Raw genomic sequence first — 20,657 nt, forward strand, 5'->3', positions numbered from 1 at the left:
CTCTCGTATATCCAGGTAACACGAAATCGATGAGCTATAAAGTAAGCCAACGAGGAAACACTGGTGCTCAGTACGTTGTCTATGACGGCAAGGAAGAGTGTGTGAGAGTACCTGAGTACTGTGGGTGGTGTTAGAAGAAAGTGGGATTGTCTGAGGGAACGGATGAATGAATGAGAGAGAGAGAGAGAGAGAGAGAGAGAGAGAGACAGAGAGAGAGACAGAGAGAGACATAGACAGAGAGCTATAGCAGACGAAGACTAAAGAATAAATTAAACAATACTTTAGTTAACTGTTATCTTTAAGACCCCCCACCCCCGCAATCCTTCTCTCTCTCTCTCTCTCTCTCTCTCTCTCTCTCTCTCTCTCTCTCTCTCTCTCTCTCTATCCAAGTTTGCCTCCCTCCCTTTCTCTTCTTCCATCGCCTCTCCCTCCATCCTAACCCTCCCCTCCTCCCTAAAATGCGCTTTTACACTTGGCGATGAACAAATCTGATTAATGGTTTGACGCAAGGCAAATGGAAGTTTTGGAGAGATGTGATTCCTCACATCTGCGGCGCGAATTTGACTCCAAACTCACCAGCACTTGTCTTTGACGTGAGGTTGTTTGGAGACCACCTGGGGGATGAGGGAAAGGGAGAATGAGAGAGAGAGCGAAGAGAGGGAGATGGAAAGTGATGGAGGATGAGGGGGAAGGAGGGAGATGGATAGAGAGAGTGATGTAGGGCGGAAAGGGTTCATGGATTCACCTAGTTGTGCTGGCGGGGGTTGAGCTCTGGCTCTTTGGTCCCACCTCTCAACTGTCATTCAACTGGTGGTGGTGGAGGATGAATGAGGAGTGAAGATTTATGAGAGGGAGGTTAAATTATGGGCACTGGGAGGGATATGGCGATGGAAAAGGGTTGAATATGGGTGAGTGGAAAGGTTGAAGGGGGTTGAGGCCGGGAGGGGTAAGGGGGCAAGGTATGGGAGATGGAGAAGGGGAATTGGAAAAGGCAGGAATAGGATGAAGAGATGGATAATAGGGAGGGATATTGAGAGGGGAATAAAGAGGAGGAGGATGGGAAGGGGATAGGGAGGGGGCATGGTCAATGGGACTAAGGAAATTGATAGGAAAGGAATGGGTAGGGGTGATGGATAGGGGCTGGGGTGATGGGATTAGAAGATAGATTGGAAGGAGTGAATTCTGGGTATTGGAGAGGGGATTTACAAGGGAGGGGGAGAGATGAGAAGAGAATAGATGAGAAAGGGTAGAGTTCAGAGAGAAGGTGGAACAGTAGAAGTATTGGGAGATGAAAAATTAAGATTGGCAGAAAGAGAAATGGAAGAGAGAAGAATTACGAAAATAAACAAAAGTGAAAAGAAGAGGCAACTAAATGAGGGTCTCTGATTGGAAGTGGTGGATAGGAAAGGTAAGAGATGAGAGGGAAGGAAAAGCAGAGAGAAGAGGATAGGTAAGGAAGAGAAGCGAGGCATACTAACTCATCAGATGAAGGCTGAAAGCATCTTTCCACAGCATCACTGTGCAAGGTTTTCTCAGTGGTCAGTGATCAGTCCTCACACGGTGTCACCACCACTACCACCATCACTACCACCACCACCACCATCACTACCACCACCACCACCACCACCACCACCACCACCACCACCATCACTACCACCACCACCACCATCACTACCACCACCACCACCACCACCACCACCACCATCATCGATAACCACCTCCACCCTTCAAATCCATCACAGCCACCCCACTTAAAATTCAGTTGACTTTGGAGGCTGACAAAAATATATTGCATATATTTCTTGATATAAATATTGATTTAAATGTATAAACATCACTTTACACATTGTAATACTTTAAAAAGATATCGTGATTAGTTTTCTTGCCTAGAGCGTAATGTTTGAAGCGTAAAGCTTTCTTCCCAAGTTAACTCTTAACCAGGTTAACCAAGTATGCCACCTGAGAGCCCAATTTGGTAGTACTGTGGCTTCTGTGACATCAGTTTGTTACTGTGAAGGCTGATGACAACAAAGAGTTTGTTATTGTGAAAGCTGATGCCCCGGAAAATAGATGATTACTGTGAGTGATCATCAACTGATATTTATTTTGCTGTGAATGAGGCAAGTAGAGCTTTGCATCCAGTGCTCAAAGGGATGTCACATTACAATGTGTTGTTCCCAGTAATTATGAACTATTAATTGGTCTGGAATAAACACTAAACCTTTGTATCCTTCGAACTGGTAGTGATTAAACATATGATATTATTAATATAAATATGGCTACTACTGTTGACCAGACCACACACTAGAAATTGAAGGGACGACGACGTTTCGGTCCGTCCTGGACCATTCTCAAGTCGATGGATAGGGGCCATTCTCAATCGAATTGAGAATGGTCCAGGACGGACCGAAACGTCGTCGTCCCTTCAATTTCTAGTGTGTGGTCTGGTCAACATACTTCAGCCACGTTATTGTGACTCATCGCCTGCATATGGCTACCACTGCTATTGCTACTACTGCTGCTACAGAGGATATTTATATTATAGACAATTGCGAACAATATATAGCCCGTAGGTGATATCTTAAAAGTATTTAGTTACATTGCAAGTGGGTCTCACAGAATTTCATTAGCGGAATAATATAATTTCAGGCGAGGCTCGCTTTCAGATTCAATTTCATGGTTTTGCAGAGTTGGTTACATGTAATAATGATAGAATTTTGGTGTTCACAACTCTCCTCTGAGGAGTGTTTTTCCTATCAGCCTTCTACTGTTGGGTATCGTAGATCAGTCTTCTATTGAGTGGTGTTGTAAACCCACCCTCCACTGAGTGGTGATGTAAACCCACCCTCTACTGAGTGGTGCTGTAAACCCACCCTCTACTGAGTGGTGCTGTAAACCCACCCTTTACTGAGTGGTGTTGTAAACCCACCATCTACTGAGTGGTGTTGTAAACCCACCCTCTACTGAGTGGTGCTGTAAACCTACCCTCCACTGAGTGGTGTTGTAAACCCACCCTCCACTGAGTGGTGCTGTAAACCCACCCTCTACTGAGTGTTGTTGTAAACCCACCCTCTACTGAGTGGTGTTGTAAACCCACCTTCTACTGAGTGGTGCTGTAAACCCACCCTCCACTGAGTGGTGTTGTAAACCCACCCTCCACTGAGTGGTGCTGTAAACCCACCCTCCACTGAGTGGTGTTGTAAACCCACCCTCCACTGAGTGGTGCTGTAAACCCACCCTCCAGTGAGGGCTTCCTTAGCCCAATACTCCACCAAGAAGTATCTCTCGATGGGTAAAGCAAATAAAATAAGCACTAGCAAAGGGGAAAGTTATCTCTGATAACAAAAATTATATTAATGATCTAATTAGTTGAAATATGTTTTTTTCCCCACCACTAAGATTTTAAAGTTAATGAAATTCTCAGGTACACAGCAAAACTGGAGGAGCCAGGACGAGCGAAGCAGAGCAAGTTAAATTGGAAGATGAGTTTTATCTCCAATTCAGTAGAGATAGTTTTTAAAAAATAAGTCTCTCCTCCAAAATAAGGTCTCGTCCCTCAGTGCGTCACAGGACGGCAGCATCTGTGGACGAACTTCAGACCAACAGGAGAGTCATCTTACAGCAGCAGAAGTGGAATATAAATTTGGTATAAACCATCATTGTCTCATATTCATGTCTAAAAAATGTAAAACTGTGGTCCACAGTGTGTCTGGAGGAGGACGGGACTGCAGAGGTGGGTGACGACGATGCTGGAGGAGGAGGAGACGAAGGAGGACCACGACTGAGGACTCACGAAGGACCTCATTTCCTCCACGACCGTCTCAACCTTAACGTCTCGGTCCAGTTAGCCTCCACCGCCTACCTCCACTGTCGCATTGCCGGACTCAAGGACCAGTCGGTGAGTGGTATGTGGACCAGTCAGTGAGTGGTATGTGGACCAGTCAGTGGGTGGTATGTGGACCAGTCAGTGAGTGGTATGTGGACCGGTCAGTGAGTGGTATGTGGACCAGTCAGTGGGTGGTATGTGGACCAGTCGGTGGGTGGTATGTGGACCAGTCGGTGAGTGGTGTGTGGACCAGTCGGTGAGTGGTATGTGGACCAGTCAGTGGGTGGTATGTGGACCAGTCAGTGAGTGGTATGTGGACCAGTCAGTGGGTGGTATGTGGACCAATCAGTGGGTGGTATGTGGACCAGTCAGTGAGTGGTATGGTGACCAGTCGGTGAGTGGTATGTGGACTAGTCAGTGAGTGGTATGTTGACCAGTCAGTGAGTGGAATGTTGACCAGTCAGTGAGTGGAATGTTAACCAGTCAGTGAGTGGTATGTTGACCAGTTAGTGGGTGGTATGGTGACCAGTCGGTGAGTGGTATGTGGACCAGTCGGTGAGTGGTATGTTGACCATTCAGTGAGTGGTATGTTGACCAGTTAGTGGGTGGTATGGTGACCAGTCGGTGAGTGGTGTGTGGACCAGTCGGTGAGTGGTATGTGGACCAGTCGGTGAGTGGTATGTGGACCAGTTGGTGAGTGGTATGTGGACCAGTCAGTGAGTGGTATGTGGACCAGTCAGTGGGTGGTATGTGGACCAGTCAGTGAGTGGTATGTGGACCAGTCGGTGAGTGGTATGTGGACCAGTCGAAGCTCATATTATGCTGTCGAAAAAGATAGCCCAAAAAATCCAGATCAGAGATAGCTGGGTTATCTTTTTTGTTTTGTTTTGCCAACTGCAGAGACGATAGTACACGGAATATATCATCAACATTAAATGCCATTAGTAGCTATACTAATAGTATACTTGAACTATAGTAGTTCAATTCAGTGGTGAAGCATATTTTAATATAATTTCAACAGTACGGCTACGCATCAGAGTATTTATCGCAACACATTGGTTGGGAAACGATGCTTTAAACTCCTTTTTAGATCCTTAAAGACTTATCCGGGACGAAGCCTTGACGATAAGAACTCTGTAGACTAGAAATGACAAAAGTGATTGGATGTTCATCATAACACATGTCAATTTGCAGGTGATGAGTCACAATAACGTGGCTGAAGTATGTTGACCAGACCACACACTAGAAGTTGAAGGGACGACGACGTTTCGGTCCGTCCTGGACCATTCTCAAGTCGATTGAGACTTGAGAATGCGTGCTTGAGACTTGAGACTTGAGTCGTGCCCAATCGACTTGAGAATGGTCCAGGACGGACCGAAACGTCGTCGTCCCTTCAACTTCTAGTGTGTGGTCTGGTCAACACATGTCAGTTTATTTTAATAAACATTCGATAAATTTTCAGATATTTGTATGGAAGGAACTATCAGGGGGAAAGCGCCAAGCCATTTAGGCTATATATAGCACTGGGAAGGTCAGGATAAGGATTTGGAATGGGACAGGGAGAAGCGGAATGGTGCCCAAGCACTAGGTAGACGATCGGGGATTGAACGCCGTCCTGCATGAAGCGAGACCGTTGGTCTACCGTCCAGCCCAAATATTTGTAAGACACTGTCCGAGTTGTAAGCCCGTACCAGGCCACCGTCGCCTGCTGGAGAAAGGACTCCCGTCCCTAACGGCTCTTCGCTGAGTGATGCATTACCATATTAAACGAATATTATGGTAGTGGCCATAACTCATCTAAAAACTTGTATATTATGCTCCCGTTTGCTTTTTCTTTCGCATTTTCTCGTTTTTTTTTGTCTTTCTGTATTTGCTAGCGAGGCAGAATGCTGTGAATTCAGTGAGGCGAACAGGACAAGTATGTTGACAAAGAGATAGTTTACTCACTTAATTGTGCTTGCGGGGGTTGAGCTCTGGCTCTTTGGTCCCGCCTCTCAATCGTTAATCGACTGGTGTACAGGTTCCTGAGCCTACTGGGCTCTATTATATTTACACTTGAAACTGTGTATGGAGTCACCCTCCACCACAGCACTTCCTAGTGTGTGTGTGTGTATGTGTGTGTGTGTGTGTGTGTGTGTGTGTGTGTGTGTGTGTGTGTGTGTGTGTGTGTGTGTGTGTGTGTGTGTGTGTGTATTTGCTATTGGTAACTGCAGAACCGAGCTGTTAGCTCTTGGACCCCGCCTTTCTAACCTTTGGTTCTCTAACGTAATAACTCCCGACATTTATTTCCTTTATAATATCTCTGTTATATATTTCTCTCTCTCACACACATACACACACATGCAGATGCAGCTCGTAGCAGCTATCAACTCTCACATAACTATTTCCTCTAGGTGAACTGTAGGTGAATAGGTGCATCAGTTGACCGAAACTGCCTATTTGTTTCTGCTTCGACCGTAATCAAAGCGGGCCCTCAAGACTATGATCCCAGAGCGATGTCCACTCGGCTGCGAGGACCTGTGTGTGTGTGTGTAATTACCTAAGATTAATTACATAAGTGCACTTAAATGATGAGAGCTACGCTCGTGGTGTCCCGTCTTCCCAGCACTCTTTGTTAAATAACGCTTTGAAACTACTGATGGTTTTGGCCTCCACCACCTTCTCACTTAACTCGTTCTAACCCTCTACCACTCTGTTTGCAAAAGAAAACTTTCTAATATTCTTTCGCCACCTTTGTTTCCTTAGCTTGAACTTTTGTCCTCTTGTTCTTGAAGTTGCTGGTTTCAGAAACTCCTCCTTGTCAATTTGGTAAATTTCAGTTATTATTTTGTAAGTGGTAATCATATCACCTCTTTTTTAAATTGTTGACAAATTTAACGCCTCTAGTCTCTCCTCATAACTCTTTTTTTAAGTTTTGGAAGCCATTTTGTAGCATACCTTTGCATCTTTTCCAGTTTATTGGTGTGCTTCTTGAGATATGAGCATCATACAACTGCTGCATATTCCAATTTTTGTCTCACAAAAGTCATGAACAGTTTCATTAACATTTCACCATTCATGTAGTTAAAAGCGAGTCTGAAGTGGGAAAGCGACGCATACGCTTCTCGCATAATGTTTTGTGTGTGTTCCTCTGGTGACAATTTACTATCTAAAGTCACTCCTAGATCTCGTTCTTTATTATAGTTCTTTAATTCTTTAATAAGTGTGTGTATTCGCCGAATGGTGTTTAAAGTCAGGGAAGAATTACTCGTTGGTGTCTATGGAGTGTCATTGCTAGGCTTGAATACATTGATTGCATAATCCTCCACCATCTTTCCGTTCAGTCTATCCAAGTACGAGCCCAATAGGCTCAGAACCTGTACAGCAGTTGGTTGATGGCTGAAAGTTCAACCACTGCAACAAAGTGACTACACACACACAAACACACAATTAATTATGAGATTTATTAATTATGAGAAGGATTGTGACAGAGGAGGACAGCTTGAGGCTTCAAGAAGACCTAGACAAACTGAGGGAATGGTCCAACAAATGGTTGTTAGAGTTTAACCCAAGCAAATGTAATGTAATGAAGATAGGTGTAGGGAGCAGAAAACCAGATGTAAGGTATCATTTTGGAGATGAAATACTTCATGAGTCAGAGAGAGAGAGAGAGAGAAAGACCTGGAGTTTGATATCACACCAGAAATGTCCCTTGAAGCCCATATCAAGATGATAACATCAGCGGCATATGCTAGGTTTGTCAACATAAGAACGGCCTTTAGAGGAAGGAATCCTTCAGAACTTTGTATACCACATATGTCAGACCAATCCTGGAGTATGCGGCTCCATCATGGAATCCATATCTAGTCAAGCATAAGACTAAGCTGGAAAAGTTCAAATGTTTACCAGAACTAGTACCTGAACTGAGGGGTGTGAGCTACGAGGAGAGACTAGGGGAATTAAACCTCACGTCACTTTTAGACAGAAAAGTTAGGGGGACATGATCACCACATACAAGATTCTCAGGGGAATTTATAGGGTGGATAAAGACAGACTATTTAGTACAAGGGGCAGACGCAATAGGGGACACAGGTGGAACTTGAGTGCTCAAATGAGCCAGAGAGATATTAGAAAGTATTTTTTCAGTGTCTAAGTAGTTGACAAATGGAGTGCATTAGGAAGTGATGAGGTGGAGGCAGACTCCATTCATAGTTTCAAGTGTATATATGATAGGCTCAGGAACCTATTTATCAATTGATTGACAATTGAGAGACGGGACCAAAGAGCCAGAGCTCAACCCCCGCAATCACAACTAGGTAAGTACAACTAGGTAAGTACACACACACACACACATTACATCTAATAAGACAACTATATACTATAACACCAAGGTCCATACTAACCCTCGGGGCTTCCCATCTTTCGCAGCAATCCAGTAATCCTCTCAACGACAAGACTCGCCCACCCTAATACTAAGAAATCCACCTTATTTCGGAGAAGCACACTACTCTCTCTCTGCCACGAAATACACAGTGAGCAGTGACTAAAATTACCGTCTCCTGGTGGATGGAATACATTGGTCCTCAGGCAGGAAGACCTGGAAATAATGTTTTCTGGTCTTCTGGAGGAGGTCTGTAGTGCCGTCATCTTGAATATGCTGGAAAAGCTCAACCTTTAGCTTTAAACGTACTGTTTTGTGGTTTAAAAGAATGAATGGAGCTTTTGTTTAAGTTTGGAAGCCTATCATGGCTTATCGAGAGGCCCCTTTCACCAACTACTGACATTCCTCATGGTTGCCACCCACAAAAGATGCCTCTTTTTGGGGTACCTATTTACTACTAGTCATGGAGAGCGAGAAAACGTGCCCAAACGTCTTCATCCTGCCTCAGGAATCGAATCGGGGACCTTAAAGCTGCGAACCGACTACGTTGACTACTGCTTTACTGAAATATACCCCTAGAAATCGTTTTCTAGTCCTCTGAAAACAAGGTAGTTCCTTTGGCTGGCGAACCTCTGCATAAAGTGTACCTGTAGAGACGGTGATCGTCAGAGGAACGCGACTCATAAGCTATCCATGGCGCCTTCGAAGGCCAAGCACTGCTTGCCCTGTGTTCAATTTGCATACATGAATAAACCATACACACGTTGGGCCGTTCCTGAAGCTGTTAAGGGGCTCACAGAAGAGGTCATGGGTCAGGGCCAGTGGAAGGGAAAGCCATTTACAAAATGGAGGCCATTTGTGGCAGGGAGAACTATTTCCTATGGGTAAGGTGTATCACCAATGCCATAACGTGATTTAACACACACTTAGTCTATTCGTACATCTTCAATAACATAAAAAGCAACTCTATATGTTGTAACTATAATGCACATATTCCATGACCAAAGAGCCAAAGCTCAACCCCCACAAGCACAACTAGGTGAGTATGTTTGTTATGGTTATAAATGTATTGTAGTTTCTTGTAATATTCCCCACCTGCTACCCTTTACCAGATATAAATATACCCCAGTTGTTTCCAGTGAACTTAATCCACAATTACTCTCTCAGGAGCTCAATTGATCATTACAATCTCACACCTGCCATCAGGTGCTTGGCATGATTAAAAGTATTACTCAGTAAATATCTTTTCAGTGGCCACTTCAAAGGCCGCAAGTTACCCCCCTTTCTGAACACAAGGACCGTATTGACACATTAGTTCCTTACTGAGTCAGTGAAAAGTGGTGAAATACACGAGAACCATGTTTTTGTACCCCCTTTTTACTTCTAATGTGTTTATTATAATTAAAGGTGCTTCTGTTTAACCAGGTGGTGCTCTGATCCACAGGTGTCGTGGTACAGAAAGAAAGGAGACGAGATTCACCTTATCACCTTCGGCTTCCAGACTTACCACAATGATGACAGGTGAGTTGGCACTGTGCCCGGAGGCTTACCTAGTATAGTGCCACTATGTCGGAGTCATTACCGGTATAATGGCACTGGTTCTATAAATTTGTAAATCTTTGGGAAAATAATCAAGTTCTTCTCTAGGATACAGTGATAGAAAATATGTTTCATATACCAATTATTTCTCACTCAATCAAAATGACAAATATGTCATTTTGATTTGAAATGACTTAATTTGTCAGCAATATATATGAATTATTGTTTGATATCGTAGATATCTAGTTTATTAAATATTTATTTGTTATCATTTCTCGCTCACAATATTTGATTTTTCTCACTCTGTCTCACTCACTCACTCTTATTCTCTCTCCCTCACTCTCCCCCTCTCCCTCACTCTCCTCCTCTCTCTCACTCCCCCTCCTCTCCCTCACTCTCTCTCATCTCTCCTAAACTCACAAAGGGGCTGTAAAATTTCTCGCCATTATGACGCTAATAAATTACTCTCGCGTTAAATGTAATTGAAATAACCCTTAATACTGACAGTTAGGAACGAGTAATGAAGATTAAAAATGTAATTGCCTCTTTCGTTGAATAATAATTTTGTGGTCTTACTTGTTACCTTACTGACTCATTCCTTCGCTTTTTATGTTTCTAATTCATCCGCTAATTCAAAATTATATTCATCAACTGTTTTTTTCAATTATTAGAAATATTCACGTTCACATACTGATTCATTCATTTTATTTCTCATATTCCTTCCTTTATTCCGTTTTGCTCCCTCATCTTCCTTCTTCTATACCTCATTTCAATATGCCATTCATTCCGCTCACTTTTATTTCCTTGTTTCCTTACGTAAACATTCCTTTCATCCCTCTCTCTCTCACACACTCCTACAGGCACACACACACACACACACACACACACACACACACACACACACACACACACACACACACACATACCATACACACACACACACACACACACAATTTTTGTTGCCTCTGCCCTTATCTTACCTGATTGCGTGACAACAATTACAATCAACTTGATTCTGCTCACCAAATGACCTTTGAACCCTAATCCTCTCGAGAGCTCCACTTGCACTAATTGCAGGATGTTCCTCCTCCCCCAATTCCAAACCCCCCCCCATGATTCCCCATTTATATACCCTTTCCATTTCCCAAGTACTCTTTTCAAACCTGATACCCTAAAGTAATCTTTCCTTTAACCCTTCCATATATCAATCTACTTGTCCTTTCCCATCCTTAAATAACTTATCTTATCTACACCCATTCCTTTGCCTAACTATAACCACCTTCTCCACTGCCTTTTCCGCTCAGCCACCCCCCTAATCATCTCTACTCTCCCTCCTTGCCTATTTTCACACACTGCTACGCAACTCATTTGTTAATTAGTAATATCAACTACAAATTTTCGCCACACTTTGGTCTGGTCAAAGGCTGTGTGACACCTGGATATTACCTGTGCGGAATTGAGCGTACGAGAGTGGAATTTCAATGGAGTTTGCACTAAAGAACTAAGAAGCTGAACGAAACAGGAATACCATAGAAAAGTTTAGAAGTCTGTTCTGTAGATTTTACAAAGTACTTTTGTTGCTAATATTCCCAGCAGAAATAACATTAAAGGCACTAAATAAAAGATAAAAAATTATTTTAATATTGCGATAATATATGTTTTATAGGTCAGTTATATTACTAAGAAATGACATAGTGAAATAATACGGGCGACTACCGTAGACTTGTAAATATATGCAGTAATATGGAGACATGTTAAGAGAGTTATAATATGTCGGTAGAAAAGCACATATTCAGAGGTACGATTGACGGGATTTATCGCGTCTCATCCAATGCTTTTAACTGGCCATTACCATGATACACACACGCATAAATATTTCTGGCTGACATAGGCGCCTTAGTCAGGTCCAGTGACTACCGAGGTAATCTATGTATATTGCTAAGGAGGAAGCAAGACGGGCTCCAGGACTGACCATCTCGCTGGGAATGCATTTGGTTGGAATGGGATGGCCTGCGTTGCCATCTAGTCGTCACCTGGTTTTCAAATATTACCTTTTTATGTTGCTCTTGGTTGGCCGTGAGTTTTTATTAGTTTGGTTTCTTCATATATAGCTCCTGGTTGGCTGTGAGTTTTTATTAGTTTGGTTTCTTCATATATATCTGCTTGTCTTTATTTTAGTTTCCTTCTCTTTAACTTAGTCTACTTTTGGCCACCCCACACACACTGTCTGTCTGTCTGTCTCTTTTTCTTTCAATCTCTTGAATTTACGAATTTCAATTTATTTTGATAACATGTTCCAGATATAAGTTTGTTGAATATTATTACCGGTGTAATACAGTCCTCATTAATAATACAGCAAAAGCGAAACATTTTCTATAATAACGTCTTTTGTGTTATTTGTCCTCCTTAATTGTCTACATAGTTAAGTAAAATGTTGATTTATGGTTCATAAATAGACGTGAGATGGCTAGAATGTTTGAAATTTAGGTTAGATAAATATATGAATGAATTTGTTTGAGTATATATATAATACTCGGATGAGCTATTAGCCTTCTGAAGCTACTTATTCTTGCTCTTCTTAGGTTTCTACTTATTTTATTTATAATAATGATGTTACTGTTTGATCTCTGATCTCGGATCTCTGTTTTATTCTAGAACTCTGAGAGAAGATGTAGGGCTTGCCATACAAAATTAACAGTTTATACTAAGGGATGAGAAACGTGTTTCACATATAGTTTTGCAGTCGCTGATGCCGAGCAAGTTTCATATGCAAATTATTGATGTAAGCTTCATTGTTGCTTTGCCCGGAGATTTTGTACTTTACCCTTCATGACCATGGAAGAATTAAACTTCCTTTTCATTATTTACTAGGAAATAACTTGTGTTTCTCCCTCACAATAGTTCTGATAGTTACTATCATCTTGCGTAGTCATCAACCCCATCTCGGTAGCAAATGTATTCTAGTCTCTCGTGCCTCTGAGAGATATTGTTGCACTATTTTTGACTGATTAATCTTATGTCAGTTGGCATATCCTCTTTCGTTTCAGTAACTGCTAGAGCGCAGTCATCAGAATAAAAATATATTTTGAGGGCAGAGGTATAGTTATCGTTAAAGAAGACATTCTGGAAGAAGGGGGCGCGCTTTCCTGTGGCAGTGACTAATGCAACATCTTGGAGAAATTTAGCGAGATATCAGAAACAGAACAATTTGTTAAAACCGTATTAGCTGCCACTAAAAATAAATTACGGTAAAAAATGGGATAATTTTTTGTAATATTCTTGCCTCAAAATTTTTGTCAGTGATTGACAGCAAAAGATCTGCAGCTGCTGGCCAGCGTATCGCTCTTCCTTTTGTGGATTGGAAATACATTATATTTTCTATATATATAAAATGGTGAATGTTGGAAGAGGTGATGGAGAATGATGGCTAATAATTAGCAACGTTTCTAAATAATTTCGGGCTTGCTGAAGGTGATAAACTTAATTCTTGTCTACAACAGCCTCAAATATCGGTTTAATAGTTTCATGGAGATATATGGCGGTTGTCTTTATGGATCAGGGGTCCCATATATTATCAGCGAGAGGGGCAGATAGTTGGTCAGCCTTTTCTTGATTGCTATTTGCGACGGTCCCATCTTGCCGATTTAACAGAAAAATTGTGTCAAGAATTTCTCCATGGTCTTTTTTTCTTTGTCTTTCTCTCTGTGGATCTATCTCTGTGTGGCTGTCTCTTTGTGTGTCTCTATGTCTCTCTCTCTTTTTTTCTGTCTGTCTCTTTTTTTTTTTTCATTGCCCGTCGTTAGATCTCCTAACCACTAAATTGCCTTCTAGTTCACTTCATCCTTTACTCGCTTTCCATCTTTCTCCCCTGCTGTCCTCCCTCAGTATTCCTTCGCTCCAACAAACAGCAAAGTCTCCGAGTTGCTTATTCTCCGGAGACGTCCTGTGAAGGTCTCACTCGAGCCGCGCTGGTCACCCCACAGTCACCCAACACCACCCAACACTGATCAACTTTCTTTGCTCGGCCTCAAATCATCTTGGATTTTTCTCCTTTGAATCCTTGTAGCGATTTTTTTTGGTATGCGACGGAAAATAAATACTTAAATAAAATAGACTTTCATTTGGTGGATGGAAAGCATTGTCTGTTATAAATTTAACGACAACTGATATTCCATATTCATTCATGAATGTTGAAAGAGAGGTGGAGTGGCCAAAGACTCCAGCCTGAATTAAGTATTATGTGATATTAGAAAATGTGTGTGTGAAAGCTAGTTAAACAATGAATTTGTTTATTTGCTTCTCGACTGTTGGAGGAGGAAATCACGCGGCCCTGGTGGATACCCTTACTCACAAAGCTGGAACACAATCTGCACCTCGCTGGAAACGAATTCCTAACACACTCTTAAAACCCAGAACGACACACTCGATTATGAACTCAAAAAAAAACTAATTACCAAAGTAGCGAGGTTTCAACCAAATAAAAGAAACGTAAGAGAGAGAGAGAAAAAAAATTCCACATAAACAGTGAGGCCGAAAATCATGTCATGAAGCTCGACTGAACGAGAGAGCTCAGAATCACATTTATATGTAAATCCTGCTTCATATATACCACGATGGTGTTAACGAGAGCTATGTGGCGTAACGTGGGCTCCCGCTTCCCTCACCGAGGCTACAAGGGTCGTTCGTTACCAACACGCAATGATCATTACAGAATTCGTTTACAGGGAGTGGGTTCCTTCTCTTTAGTAGGTTGTAAGGGGACTTTTCTGATAATTGTTTTTATAGGTGCTTATGGAACAAGGATTTCCGGTAAATATAATTAATTTTAATCATATTTACTAATTATAATTATGAGGTAATTATGAAAGAAGGTCGGTATTAAATGTTTATAAGTTCAGGTGTTATTTAATTATCAAATTCTGCATTGATTTCATGTTGTATATCAGTTACATTTAAGTGCTAACTATATGCTATCTATAAAATAATTTTTAATGGCGGTCACAAATGAAAAAAATAATTACTGACACGAAATATTAATTAAAATGATGAAAGGGCAAAGTGTCTCATTATGGCAGTGTAATTAACAGCGTAATTGGTAGTGTGAAGTAAGACGAACATTAACATTGTGTTAACTTTGGAATTAATGTTGGTGATTGGAAGTAATGGCTGTATACGAAACAAAATAATTAGTACGGGTTAATGTGTATGTGTGTGTGCTGGTGAACGCGACCCCTGCCACTCGCACAGAACACCCACACTCAGACCACATGCACACACAACTCACTCACAAACTCAGATCACATCCACTCACAATACGGTCAAAACACACTCACAAATTCATATCACACTCAAACGCTGTAGTTAAATCCCCACTCTCAGATCACACCCAAACGCATCGATCACACTTGATATCCCAGACAACACCTAATCTCTCAGACCACGGCAACACACTCATATGCCACTAATACTCAGAGATAACACCCACACACACACACACTCAGAGATAACATTCACACACGCATTCAGAGATAACACCCCACACCCACACACGCTCAGAGATAACACCCACACACCCTCAGACGACACCCACACCCAATACATCTCCTCCCACACTGGACGCCTCATGGACCCTAGTGTTTAAATATATTAAAACTCTCTCGAATTGGCCTTAGCTGTGCTCTTGCAATGCCTAAGTGTTATTAGATATACATTATGCAGCATGAAAATATACTATCCAGTGCTTCAGCAGTATATATCACCTTATACTAATCTAACATGTATCACTATATAATACACGAACATATATCATAAAATATAGCCAATTAGTTTTTAAAAAATATTAAGAAATATATATAGCAAAATATATCTCCACATTATTTGCTAAAAATATATATAAATGCATCACCAAATTCAACGAAATAGTCAGGACTAAATATATGGCCAAGCCGAGTATGACTGAAGCTGATTGATGGCAGTATTTCCGAGGGAAAATTGACTTTAATCTAGTCCAAATGATGATGGCTTATTCAGTATGAAAAAAAAGTTTATTGTAATAATGCACGGCAACACCCGAAAATGGTTAGTCTCTTGGAAAGGGTGGAAGCTGGGATTTAATTGGAGAAGGGAAGGGAACTATCAGGGGGGAAAGCGCCAAGTCCTTACGACTATATAGCATTGGGAAGGGGTCAGGAGAAGGATTTTGGGATGGGACGGGGGAGGGAAGGAGTGGTTCAATTTAATGGGGGAATGAGAATGGGTAGAAATGTAAAACTACCGAGAACTAGAAGAGTCTAGGAACTGGGAATGATAAATAGGTGGAAATAGATAATGTATTTTGAATAGAGAATAATGACTGCCAATGAAATAGGAATAATAATGGGGAACTGGAAATTATTCGGAAATGGGAGCAACTGCGAACTTAGAATGGCTGGGAAATGGGAAAGCGTCACATGATCCCCCCATTAAGGATTAAAACGAATGTAAAACGAATGTAAAACGAAGACTTTTTTCCACCTGATCTCATTTAATAGATGCAACCTGTTTCGAGTTGAAGACTAGGTTGGTGCGCGTCTGAGCTGATCCTTGACTTTTTACCCATCCAGCGTGAACACGTAGAGCAGCAGCTCTCCTTTCATATGGATGATAAAGGTTGCTTGGGGCTCTAGTGCTCTTGTTATGTTTGCGATTATCAAAGAAGAGAAAATGTAACCTGACCTCCAATAGTCCAATTGCGACAGTGGACTGCAACATCCTCCAAAAAAGTCAACTGGAACTTTTTTTTTCGATTTGTACTGTTAAATGCCCGTGGAAGGAAGTAATAACCTAACCTAACGTTTCCTAGCCCTGGTATAGTACATATATGAACTTAAATTGACCTGTGAATGCATAATGTAGTCTTAGGATTGCTTATCATAAGCCCTAGGAGAGATTTCGTGATGTTGTCGATTAAACTGTTGCATTTTTTTCACGAATTTCAACATACCAAAAGTACAAAATTTTTTCGAATAGCACAATCTCTCTCTCTCTCCCTCTCTCACTCCCTCACTCTCTCTCACGTTCACGTAATACGAGAACGACCTGTTCTCGTTCTAACAATTTTAGAGAGAGAGAGAGAGAGAGAGAGAGAGAGAGAGAGAGAGAGAGAGAGAGAGAGAGAGAGAGAGAGAGAGAGAGAGAGAGAGAGAGAGAGAGACGGTGTTTAAGGATATTGAAATATGGAAGATTATATATATGTAGAGATGATGCTTTAACAAAGGGAGCTTACGTACATAATTTATTTTGTATTATAATGTTGGTACTCGTGTGTGTAGCAAAAATGGTCACCAATGACATTCGCGAGGGAGCAAAAGGTCAATAACTATAATTATCGTCTGTGTAGTGACCTTGTACATTTCGATGAATCCCACGAAATTCGCATTCTGGAGAGGATCTCTTGAACCTAAGAGGGTCCTTTCCTGTTCCTCATCCGTTCAGAGCTTAAACAAAAATTCTGAATTAAATATTTCTTATGGCATATATTGTCAATAATTTAGGGAGATCTCTAAATGTATATTTAAGTACCTTAAGTATCATGCACCTTAATCGTAGCATATAAATTATTTAGAGAATTTATTAAGAGAATCGACGAAATAAACCAGTTAGCAATAACGAAATTAGTCGATATATGTTTTATAAATATTTGACGGACGTCAATTGTCACTATCCCAAAACACCATACACGTTTTTGTGGCCGAAGGCTCCTATTGTATATATGAATGAAAACTGAATTGTCTCTGATCCAGACTAGTGTATTGGTGATTGGGGAGTATAGTGGTGATTGGGGAGTGTAGTGGTGATTGGGGAGCGTAGTGGTGATTGGGGAGTGCATTAGTGATTGGGAAATGTAGTTTTTTTACCCCAAATATGGCCACACATTTACAATGCTAACCAGCATATATACATTTTCTTCTGTCCTCCATGGAGAGGGTTAGAGATCTGTTAAACATATAATTCAGTGATTTATTGAACAACCACAGAAGGTGATTGTGGTGAGTGAGTGACTGTAGTGGTGATTGGCTAAGGAATTAGTGATTGGGTAGTGTAGTGGTGATTGAGGAGTGTAGTGGTGATTGGGTAGTGTAGTGGTGATTGAGTAGTGTAAGTTTTTCGGTAGTGTAGTGGCGATTCTTTACCTGCAGCTGCATGTGCAGAGCGATTGTCACTCAGCCTAAAAATTCATACACAAAGATGCTCATCCCTCAAGGTTCCACACAAGCCTCAAGCTTCCACACATGCCTCAAGCTTCCACACAGGCCTCAAGCTTCCACACATGCCTCAAGCTTCCACACATGCCTCAAGCTTCCACACAGGCCTCAAGCTTCCACACATGCCTCAAGCTTCCACACATGCCTCAAGCTTCCACACATGCCTCAAGCTTCCATACATGCCTCAAGCTTCCACACAGGCCCCAAGCTTCCACACATGCCTCAAGCTTCCACACATGCCTCAAGCTTCCACACATGCCTCAAAGTTTCCACACATGCCTCAAGCTTCCACACATGCCTCAAGCTTCCACACATGCCTCAAGCTTCCACACATGCCTCAAGCTTCCACACATGCCTCAAGCTTCCACACATGCCTCAAGCTTCCACACATGCCTCAAGCTTCCACACATGCCTCAAGCTTCCACACAGGCCTCAAGCTTCCACACATGCCTCAAGCTTCCACACATGCCTCAAGCTTCCACACATGCCTCAAGCTTCCACACATTCCTCAAGCTTCCATACATGCCTCAAGCTTCCACACATGCCTCAAGCTTCCACACATGCCTCAAGCTTCCACACATGCCTCAAGCTTCCACACAGGTCTCAAGCTTCCACACAGGACACAGGCCTCAAGCTTCCACACATGCCTCAAGCTTCCACACATGCCTCAAGCTTCCACACATGCCTCAAGCTTCCACACATGCCTCAAGCTTCCACACATGCCTCAAGCTTCCACACATGCCTCAAGCTTCCACACATGCCTCAAGCTTCCACATATGCCTCAAGCTTCCACACATGCCTCAAGCTTCCACACATGCCTCAAGCTTCCACACATGCCTCAAGCTTCCACACATGCCTCAAGCTTCCACACATGCCTCAAGCTTCCACACATGCCTCAAGCTTCCACACAGGCCCCAAGCTTCCACACAGGCCTCAAGCTTCCACACAGGCCCCAAGCTTCCACACAGGCCTCATGCTTCCACACATGCCCCAGGCTTCCACACAGGCCTCAAGCTTCCACACATGCCTCAAGCTTCCACACATGCCTCAAGCTTCCACACATGCCTCAAGCTTCCACACATGCCTCAAGCTTCCACACATGCCTCAAGCTTCCACACATGCCTCAAGCTTCCACACAGGCCTTAAGCACAAACAGATTCCATTTCCCACTTAAATTCTGATTTGCTGGAAACGAGGAAAATAATTTAATTGAGAATAATATATTTCTTATATACCATGTGTCTTTCCAGTTCTATAAATTTGTTATGCATTACGAATGAGAATTATAAATGTAATGAGCAGGGCCAATGTTCTCGTAATTATATAATTTCTCAGATTTTGTGTTGAAATTTGCATAATTATGTTAAGCAGAAATTTATGCAAAGTGAGCTTGTCGTGATTAAACAAAAAATCTTGACTCTTGATACATACTTAGACACAATTCTTGATTCATGGCAACCACGTACATATAGTTTATTGTTCATGTTAAAATACGTAAACACAATTCTTGACTCGTGGTAAACATGTACACACTTGGGTTGACTCATGGTAAATACGTCACTTAAATAACCACCCACACCGCCCGCTCACACACACCCAGTCCCCGCCCACTAAGACCTTGCTGACTAAGTTCACACCCACTTAGACCCCCTCACACCCACTAAGACTGTCTCCGCCCCACAGGTTCGCCCTGACCTTCGAGCAGCCCAGTGACTGGCGGCTGCGTATACGCTACGTCCAGCGTCGAGATGAAGGGACCTACCAGTGTCAGGTGTCCACCCATCCTCCCCTGATCCGCAGCATCCACCTGCAGGTGGTTGGTAAGTCTCTCTCTCTCTCTCTCTCTCTCTCTCTCTCTCTCTCTCTCTCTCTCTCTCTCTCTCTCTCTCTCTCTCTCTCTCTCTCTCTCTCTCTCTCTCAGTCTGTCTGTCTCTCCACTTTCTCTGCAATGTAACCAGTTGGGGCATCTCACCTTTAAAGAAGAATTTTAATTAAATCCGAATGATTTTTGTTTAAATCTTATTACAATTGTGGTCATTAGGCGCTATTTATTCCACCAATTACAACTGGTAATGACCCTGGTGGTATTCTGGATCGTTAACACGCTGATGGTGCTCTTTGCAACCCGTTAATCGACCTCGTAGTTGTTGCTTGGATGAACGATGATAATTTGAAGGTGAATGAGCTGTCAGTTACACAGTTCTATTTAGGATCTTCATCTGCATCTTCATTCAGTGATCTATTGTGTTCCTGCATATCGAACCCTAACGTGTGGCGCCAAATGGTCAAATTACGAAGCGTTCGGTAAATCTCTACAACGGTAAATGAGAATAATTAACATTTTCTTACGTCGTATCATCGATTGAGCTCTGTACTGCCTCTTGGTCAGTTAGAAAATTCTTGTAAAACCGTTAAAGATCGTTATTCAGATTTTAAACCGTATGTTTAATTCAAACACAGAGAAGTTTGATCCAAGAGACCTTTGGCCATGTTGCAATGAGTAACTTGTCTACAACATTATGGCTTGAAGTTGTGATTCATGGCTTGGAAGTTGTGACGCATTATGAATCATTATTTCAGGTTATAATGCATTATACAAAATTTTCACAGCTCATATTTTTAACAATATTAAATTCTAAGTCGCTTCCATTTAACAAAAAAGGTTTTTGTTATTTTTTTAATTTGCTAT

The 20,657-nt window shown here is 42.0% G+C and overlaps 2 protein-coding genes across 3 annotated transcripts in view; one reads left to right on the plus strand and one right to left on the minus strand.

Moving 5' to 3' along the window:
* Positions 1–20,657, minus strand: part of LOC123769092 (uncharacterized) — a 306,856-nt gene that overhangs the window by 122,119 nt on the left and 164,080 nt on the right. The gene's annotated exons all lie outside the window — the stretch shown is intronic.
* The window catches only part of LOC123768985 (lachesin), a 99,664-nt gene that overhangs the window by 55,865 nt on the left and 23,142 nt on the right, over positions 1–20,657 (plus strand). For both annotated transcript variants that reach the window (XM_069309171.1, XM_045759905.2), the window contains exons 4-6: positions 3,705–3,898; positions 9,631–9,707; positions 19,652–19,788. In XM_069309171.1, the coding sequence (XP_069165272.1) occupies positions 3,705–3,898; positions 9,631–9,707; positions 19,652–19,788 (408 nt within the window). The remainder of the gene's footprint in view (positions 1–3,704; positions 3,899–9,630; positions 9,708–19,651; positions 19,789–20,657) is intronic.

Source organism: Procambarus clarkii, chromosome 64 (assembly GCF_040958095.1).
Source record: "Procambarus clarkii isolate CNS0578487 chromosome 64, FALCON_Pclarkii_2.0, whole genome shotgun sequence".
NCBI lineage: Eukaryota > Metazoa > Arthropoda > Malacostraca > Decapoda > Cambaridae > Procambarus > Procambarus clarkii.